Source organism: Oncorhynchus mykiss, chromosome 10 (genome assembly GCF_013265735.2).
Source record: "Oncorhynchus mykiss isolate Arlee chromosome 10, USDA_OmykA_1.1, whole genome shotgun sequence".
In the NCBI taxonomy this organism is placed as follows: domain Eukaryota; kingdom Metazoa; phylum Chordata; class Actinopteri; order Salmoniformes; family Salmonidae; genus Oncorhynchus; species Oncorhynchus mykiss.
The window spans coordinates 8,218,125-8,227,675 of record NC_048574.1 but is presented as its reverse complement, the minus strand read 5'-3'; the positions used below and the strand labels follow the sequence as shown (position 1 = coordinate 8,227,675).

Sequence of the window (9,551 nt, the reverse complement as noted above, 5' to 3'; positions counted from 1 at the left end):
CTATCAACGCTGGGCTAGAGACTATAACACAACCCTCCCTATCAACGCTGGGCTAGAGACGATAACACAACCCTCCCTATCAACGCTGGGCTAGAGACAATAACACAACCCTCCCTATCAACGCTGGGCTAGAGACAATAACACAATCCTCCCTATCAACGCTGGGCTAGAGACAATAACACAACCCTCCCTATCAACGCTGGGCTAGAGACAATAACACAACCCTCCCTATCAACGCTGGGCTAGAGACAATAACACAACCCTCCCTATCAACGCTGGGCTAGAGACAATAACACAACCCTCCCTATCAACGCTGGGCTAGAGACTATAACACAACCCTCCCTATCAACGCTGGGCTAGCGACTATAACACAACCCTCCCTATCAACGCTGGGCTAGAGACAATAACACAACCCTCCCTATCAACGCTGGGCTAGAGACAATAACACAACCCTCCCTATCAACGCTGGGCTAGAGACGATAACACAACCCTCCCTCTCAACGCTGGGCTAGAGACGATAACACAACCCTCCCTATCAACGCTGGGCTAGAGACGATAACACAACCCTCCCTATCAACGCTGGGCTAGAGATGATAACACAACCCTCCCTATCAACGCTGGGCTAGAGACAATAACACAACCCTCCCTATCAACGCTGGGCTAGAGACAATAACACAACCCTCCCTATCAACGCTGGGCTAGAGATAAAGCGTGCTGAGGTTAAGGCATGCCCCAGTGTGTGTTCTGATTCTCCACACATGTGCACTACAGCACCTGTGCCACAGGTGGCTGGTGGAAACTTAATTTTGGAGGACGGGCTCATAGTAGTGGCTGGAGTGGAATAGTATTGAACACATGGTTTCCGTGTTTGCCTTCCTTGCCTCACCAGCCTCCTGTGACCTTTACATAACCAGTCATTGAATGGAGATGTAGATCATGTTTCCCCCTCCACTCATCCCTATCTTCTCTCCCGCCGCCCCCACAGGTGACGAGTTTGCCTCCACTTTCCTGATCCGCCACTCGGCCCAGGTGAACGCGGCCACGGTCGGCGCGGTGGAGACCCCCCTGCACCTGGTGTGTTCCTTCAGTCCCAGGAAGCACTCTGGGGACGTGATGAGTGGCATGGCCCACATCGCTGAGGTTCTGCTCAAGACAGGGGCCAACCCCAACATGCAGAACAGCAAGGGAAGGTGGGTGGGCATCCTGATTCAATGACCTCATCTGGTGTTATATATATATATAACAAAACTCTATTCAAATGTTTTTGGATTTGTTCTTTAACTTGAAATCGGCCTCTAATCTATATTTCGTTCCACGGGGGTTAAAGCTCTCTTCCGACATATGGATTATTTGATTTGATTTGATTTCCAATATTGAAAAGGACTGGAATGGTATTAAACTGCGAGTTTGACCGTGTACAAAATAAATCCCCTTTCCCTAAAAGCATGAGGGTCAGGACTTCTGACACGAAAGGAGAGGTTAACTTGGCCCCAGACAAATGGATCTGAGATCGACTGAAGTTTCAGTCGTGGCAGTTAGTCTGCTTTCACCCCTGCTGAATGTTTTGATCTGTTTGTGTGTGAGTTACCTGAGGTTTTTTTTCTTCTAATTGTCCCAATACTGTAGCGCTATATATATATTGATCTTTTTGTTTCCCCAGAACTCCTTTGCATGAAGCGGTGGTGTCGGGGAACGAGCCTGTGTTCAACCAGCTCCTGCAGTGCAAACAGTGAGTTAAAACGGTTGGAGCGTTGGACTAGTAACCGAAAGGTTGCAAGTTCAAACCCCCGAGCTGACAAGGTACAAATCTGTTGTTCTGCCCCTGAACGAGGCAGTTAACCCACTGCTCCTAGGCCGTCATTGAAAATAAGAATTTGTTCTTAACTGACTTGCCTAGTTAAATAAAGGGAAATAAATAAAAAAAATATTAAATTAAAAAAACAGGAAACCCTTTACTAAACACTAAGCCGTTGACCTGATTTTTAAAAACACCCTGAGTAGCCGCCTGTATTTCCTGGTGTAACGTTGTCATCTGTCCCCCCCCTTTTCTCCTGTGCCTCTCCTCAGGATGGACCTGGAGCTGAAGGACCATGAGGGTAGCACAGCTCTGTGGCTGGCCCTGCAGTACATCACCGTGTCCTCTGACCCCAACGTTAACCCCTTCGAGGACGAAGCTGTGGTGGTGGAGAACGGAACATCGTTTGATGAAAACAGCTTTGCAGCCCAGCTCATGCAGAGAGGCAGTAACCCAGACGCACCAGACACCGCCACAGGTACTGTTCCAAAACTGAGTTTACATTTTATTTTTATTTTTTTAAGTAGGCAAGTCAGTTAAGATCAAATTCTTATTTACAGTGACGGCCTACCAAAAGGCAAAATGCCTCCTCCGCAGGAGGATGGGGGCCTGGCATTTAATTTTTTTTAATACAATATAAATATAGGACATAACACACATCACAACAAGAGACAACACTACATAAAGAGAGACTGTAAAGATTGCCACACCACCTTTGGAAGATCTGTCTTGCTGAAAAAGGTTATAACCAGAAAGGTTAACATCAGTATTCAAAACACTCTTCCTGAACCACGTCTCAGTAATGACCAACACATCTGGATTGGAGCTGTGAATACACACTTTCAATTGGTCCATTTTAGGTAATAAGCTTCAAATCAAATCAAATGTATTTATATAGCCCTTCGTACATCAGCTGATATCTCAAAGTGCTGTATAGAAACCCAGCCTAAAACCCCAAACAGCAAGCAATGCAGGTGTTGGAAGCACAGTCTTGTCTCTCGTGTAGAAAGGCTTTTATGAGAGCAGAAATCAGTGAAGCAGATATCAGGGCACAAGTCAGAATTGGGGCTAGCAACAGTAGACGGGCCAGTGTGTGCATGCACATTTCCAGATATCATCAACAGTAATATAATCAAGGCACGGCAGAGGACAGGGAGTGCTCTGCCGTGTTGATTTATGACATCAATGTACATCAGATGGCAACAAGATCATGTTGTACAGCAATTTCATCAGGTAATATGAATACAAAGCCGGCGAGAGGCGGTTAGAATGGGATGGGAGGTCAAAAGTCTGTGTAACCAATAGAGAGTCAGTGGTGGGAACAAACCTAGTCAGTCCCACGGTTGGATAATGAAAGTTTGTAGTCAACAAAGTATACAGGAGTCATGAGGCAAATTGCTCAAGAAAAAAAAACAAAAAATATATAGCGACTTGGGGAGTCACTCGCCCCTACAGTGCGTGTGTGCTGGAGGCAAGCGAAAGCTCGGGAGAGAGGGGTGAGTGTGGTGGAGGTACCTGTACCAGACAGGGGGAGACAGACCAGGGAGAGAGGGGTGAGTGTGGTGGAGGTACCTGTACCAGACTAGGGGGAGACAGACCAGGGAGAGAGGGGTGAGTGTGGTGGAGGTACCTGTACCAGACAGGGGGAGACAGACCAGGGAGAGAGGGGTGAGTGTGGTGGAGGTACCTGTACCAGACAGGGGGAGACAGACCAGGGCAGACGGTGAACAGAGAGGGGTGAGTGTGGTGGAGGTACCTGTACCAGACAGGGGGAGACAGACCAGGGCAGACGGTGAACAGAGAGGGGTGAGTGTGGTGGAGGTACCTGTACCAGACAGGGGGAGACAGACCAGGGCAGACGGTGAACAGAGAGGGGTGAGTGTGGTGGAGGTACCTGTACCAGACAGGGGGAGACAGACCAGGGCAGACGGTGAACAGAGAGGGGGGAGTGTGGTGGAGGTACCTGTACCAGACAGGGGGAGACAGACCAGGGCAGACCGTGAACAGAGAGGGGTGAGTGTGGTGGAGGTACCTGTACCAGACAGGGGGAGACAGGCCAGGGCAGACGGTGAACAGAGAGGGGGCAGTGTGGTGGAGGTACCTGTACCAGACCAGGGCAGACGGTGAACAGAGAGGGGGCAGTGTGGTGGAGGTACCTGTACCAGACCAGGGCAGACGGTGAACAGAGAGGGGTGAGTGTGGTGGAGGTACCTGTACCAGACAGGGGGAGACAGACCAGGGCAGACGGTGAACAGATCGCCAGATGGACCCCAAGCAGCAGTGCAGCAGGCAGTGGGAGTAGGTGTCACACCCACTTGGGAGAAGCTGGAGTCAGATTTCTTGTAGAAAATGCCAGTGAATAGTCTTTAAACAGCATGAGGGGCTTCAGAGGACGCTTCAAAGACTCCTGACACTTGTTGGGCCCAAAGGCCTTTTCCTTCACACCTTTAGTGCTGATTGAATTTGTATCTGGCTCAGTTCCAGGTTGGAATAGTGTCCTCGGGACTCTGCTGTTTGTTGGCTAGAGTACCCTCCGTACAGCTTGGAAAAATAAAACCTCGGAAGCAGTAATCTCAGTAATCGCTCAGATCAAAACTTCAAACCTACAACCTAATTTTGACCAAAATGAACCCGGAGAGAAAGGCCCATGCTGTGGAGGGTAACCTCCTGAAAAAAAAAGTTTGATCTATCTTTTTGTAAACATGTTGAAAGATGTGAGTTCACATTAAGCTGTGTCTCTCTCTGAGGGGTGCGTTATATATGTTGACCTGAGAATACAATACAGAAATGTCTAATTGAAGGGAACACACTAAATGTCTAATTGAAGGGAACACACTAAATGTCTAATTGAAGGGAACACACTAAATGTCTACATGTTTATGAAGGATTTGTAAATTGGATGAATGATAATGGAACGGGCTCTCGAGTGGTACAGCGGTCTAAGGTACTGCATCTCAGTGCAAGAGGTGTCATTACAGTCCCTGGTTGGAATCCAGGCTGTATCACATCCGGCCGTGATTGGGAGTCCCATCGGGCGGCGCAACAATTGGCCCAGTGTCGTCCAGGTTTGGACGGTGTAGGCCGTCATTGTAAATAGGAATTTGCTCTTAACTGACTTGCCTAGTTAAATAAAGGTTAAATAAAAAATGGATACAAATGGGAGACCAGTGCACTACAATATTTACTATCTTCTTCCTTTTCTCCATCCATCCCTCAGAGAACTGTCTACTGCAGAGGGCAGCAGGTGCAGGCAATGAGGCTGCCGCCCTCTTCCTGGCCACACATGGGGCAAAGGTCAACCATGCCAACAAATGGGTATGTTACGTTGTCCTGCAATATCACGTGATGCAGCACAGCTCTGCTAGTTGATCACAAATGAGTACTTCATAAAGTCTACTGCTTGAAACTGTGCTGCATCAGAAACTACTGCTTCATACTGTACTGCATCAGAAACTACTGCTTCATACTGTACTGCATCACAAACTACTGCTTCATACTGTACTGCATCACAAACTACTGCTTGAAACTGTACTGCATCAGAAACTACTGCTTCAAACTGTACTGCATCACAAACTACTGCTTCAAACTGTACTGCATCACAAACTACTGCTTCAAACTGTACTGCATCACAAACTACTGCTTCATACTGTACTGCATCACAAACTACTGCTTCATACTGTACTGCATCACAAACTACTGCTTCAAACTGTACTGCATCACAAACTACTGCTTCAAACTGTACTGCATCACAAACTACTGCTTCATACTGTACTGCATCACAAACTACTGCTTCAAACTGTACTGCATCACAAACTACTGCTTCATACTGTACTGCATCACAAACTACTGCTTCAAACTGTACTGCATCACAAACTACTGCTTCAAACTGTACTGCATCACAAACTACTGCTTCATACTGTACTGCATCACAAACTACTGCTTCATACTGTACTGCATCACAAACTACTGCTTCAAACTGTACTGCATCACAAACTACTGCTTCAAACTGTAGTGCATCACAAACTACTGCTTCATACTGTACTGCATCACAAACTACTGCTTCATACTGTGCTGCATCACAAACTACTGCTTCATACTGTACTGCATCACAAACTACTGCTTCATACTGTACTGCATCACAAACTACTGCTTCATACTGTACTGCTTCATACTGTACTGCATCAGAAACTACTGCTTCAAACTGTACTGCATCACAAACTACTGCTTCATACTGTACTGCATCACAAACTACTGCTTCATACTGTACTGCATCAGAAACTACTGCTTCATACTGTACTGCATCACAAACTACTGCTTCATACTGTACTGCATCACAAACTACTGCTTCAAACTGTGCTGCATCACAAACTACTGCTTCATACTGTACTGCATCAGAAACTACTGCTTCATACTGTACTGCATCAGAAACTACTGCTTCAAACTGTACTGCATCACAAACTACTGCTTCATACTGTACTGCATCACAAACTACTGCTTCATACTGTACTGCATCACAAACTACTGCTTCATACTGTACTGCATCACAAACTACTGCTTCATACTGTACTGCATCACAAACTACTGCTTCATACTGTACTGCATCAGAAACTACTGCTTCAAACTGTACTGCATCACAAACTACTGCTTCATACTGTACTGCATCAGAAACTACTGCTTCAAACTGTACTGCATCACAAACTACTGCTTCAAACTGTACTGCATCACAAACTACTGCTTCAAACTGTACTGCATCACAAACTACTGCTTCATACTGTACTGCATCAGAAACTACTGCTTCATACTGTACTGCATCACAAACTACTGCTTCAAACTGTACTGCATCACAAACTACTGCTTCATACTGTACTGCATCACAAACTACTGCTTCACACTGTACTGCATCACAAACTACTGCTTCATACTGTACTGCATCACAAACTACTGCTTCATACTGTACTGCATCACAAACTACTGCTTCATACTGTACTGCATCACAAACTACTGCTTCAAACTGTACTGCATCACAAACTACTGCTTCATACTGTACTGCTTCATACTGTACTGCATCACAAACTACTGCTTCATACTGTACTGCATCACAAACTACTGCTTCAAACTGTGCTGCATCACAAACTACTGCTTCAAACTGTACTGCATCACAAACTACTGCTTCAAACTGTGCTGCATCACAAACTCCTTCATACTGTACTGCATCACAAACTACTGCTTCATACTGTACTGCATCACAAACTACTGCTTCATACTGTACTGCATCACAAACTACTGCTTGAAACTGTACTGCATCACAAACTACTGCTTCATACTGTACTGCATCACAAACTACTGCTTCATACTGTACTGCATCACAAACTACTGCTTCATACTGTACTGCATCACAAACTACTGCTTCAAACTGTACTGCATCACAAACTACTGCTTCATACTGTACTGCATCACAAACTACTGCTTCATACTGTACTGCATCACAAACTACTGCTTGAAACTGTACTGCATCACAAACTACTGCTTCATACTGTACTGCATCACAAACTACTGCTTCATACTGTACTGCATCACAAACTACTGCTTCATACTGTACTGCATCACAAACTACTGCTTCAAACTGTACTGCATCACAAACTACTGCTTCAAACTGTACTGCATCACAAACTACTGCTTCATACTGTACTGCATCACAAACTACTGCTTCATACTGTACTGCATCACAAACTACTGCTTCATACTGTACTGCATCACAAACTACTGCTTCATACTGTACTGCATCAGAAACTACTGCTTCAAACTGTACTGCATCACAAACTACTGCTTCATACTGTACTGCATCACAAACTACTGCTTCATACTGTACTGCTTCATACTGTACTGCATCACAAACTACTGCTTCATACTGTACTGCATCACAAACTACTGCTTCATACTGTACTGCATCACAAACTACTGCTCCATACTGTACTGCATCAGAAACTACTGCTTCAAACTGTACTGCATCACAAACTACTGCTTCATACTGTACTGCATCACAAACTACTGCTTCATACTGTACTGCATCACAAACTACTGCTTCATACTGTACTGCATCACAAACTACTGCTTCACACTGTACTGCATCAGAAACTACTGCTTCAAACTGTACTGCATCACAAACTACTGCTTCATACTGTACTGCTTCATACTGTACTGCTTCATACTGTACTGCATCACAAACTACTGCTTCAAACTGTACTGCATCACAAACTACTGCTCCATACTGTACTGCATCAGAAACTACTGCTTCATACTGTACTGCATCACAAACTACTGCTTCATACTGTACTGCATCACAAACTACTGCTTCATACTGTACTGCATCACAAACTACTGCTCCATACTGTACTGCATCAGAAACTACTGCTTCAAACTGTACTGCATCAGAAACTACTGCTTCAAACTGTACTGCATCACAAACTACTGCTTCAAACTCCTCTAACCCCCTCTAACCTCTTCTATCCCCCTCTATCATCCTATATCCCCCTCTAACCCCCTCTATCCTCCTCTATCCCCCTCTGTTTGTCTCTCTGTATTGATGTCTCTCCTCTGTATATCTCTTTCTACTCCCCCTCTAACTCCTCTCTCTCCTCTCCCCCCTCTAACCCCTCTCCCCCCTCTCTCTCCTCTCCCCCCTCTCTCTCCTCTCTCCTCCCCCCCAGGGTGAAACCCCTCTCCACACGGCGTGTCGCTGTGGTCTGGCGGACCTGACGGCAGAGCTGCTCCACCAGGGGGCTAACCCTAACCTGCAGACTCAGAAGGCCCTCCCCGATGAGGCCCAGGGGGTGTCCCTACAGAGCCCCCTCCACATGGCCATTGTACACAACCACCCTGACGTGGTGTCAGTCATCCTGGAGCAGAAAGGTGGGTTAGTTAGTGGACAGTGGGCAGCATCTCCATGTTAATAAGACCAGAGGATGGATGGATGAATAAACATGATTTATCCCCGGTTGGATTTGTTACCTGCATTCTGACAATGTAATTTCCTGGTGTTTCCAGCCAATGCTCTTCATGCCACCAACAACCTGCAGATCATCCCAGATTTCAGCCTCCTAGACTCCATGGACCAGACGGCGTTGGGTCTTGCCCTCTGGACAGGTAGGCTTCATTATCAGCAACACTACACTCGTATCAGATAGGTAGCTACTGGGTACGTCAGTGTGGAGGATCTGGCTGGTGCTCTCGTACCAGATGGGTAGCTACTGGTACGGCAGAGCCGTACCAATTTATCATCGAATCACAGCCTACTTCGCCAAACGGGGGATTATTTAACAAAAGCGCATTTGCAAAATAAGCACAATCGTTGGACGAATGTACCTACACAGAAGTATATTTTTTTAAACCTGCATATTTAATTAAAAGAAATCCAAGAAATCCATGTTAGCAGGCAATATTAACTAGGGAAATTGTCACTTCTCTTGCGTTCATTGAATGCAGAGTCAGGGCAACAGTTTGGGCCACCTGGCTCGTTGCGAACTAATTTTTCAGAATTTTACGTAATTATGACAACATTGAATGTGGTGCAATGTAACACACACACAGTTTTTATTACCGTTATTTAACTAAGCTTTAACTAACTTAAGAACAAATTCTCAATGCCTGTTCAGGGGCAGAAGGACAGATTTGTACCTTGTCAGCTCGGGGATTTGAATTTGCAACCTTCTGGTTACTAGTCCAACGCTCTAACCCTGCCGCCCCACACACACACAGT

General features: G+C 45.8%; 1 protein-coding gene across 3 annotated transcripts in view; it reads left to right on the top strand.

Moving 5' to 3' along the window:
* The window catches only part of ankfy1 (ankyrin repeat and FYVE domain containing 1), a 38,340-nt gene that overhangs the window by 12,299 nt on the left and 16,490 nt on the right, over positions 1–9,551 (top strand). For all 3 annotated transcript variants that reach the window (XM_036989614.1, XM_021617406.2, XM_036989613.1), the window contains exons 8-13: positions 986–1,190; positions 1,661–1,729; positions 2,068–2,273; positions 5,013–5,110; positions 8,503–8,704; positions 8,840–8,938. In XM_036989614.1, coding sequence (XP_036845509.1) covers positions 986–1,190; positions 1,661–1,729; positions 2,068–2,273; positions 5,013–5,110; positions 8,503–8,704; positions 8,840–8,938 — 879 coding nt within the window. The remainder of the gene's footprint in view (positions 1–985; positions 1,191–1,660; positions 1,730–2,067; positions 2,274–5,012; positions 5,111–8,502; positions 8,705–8,839; positions 8,939–9,551) is intronic.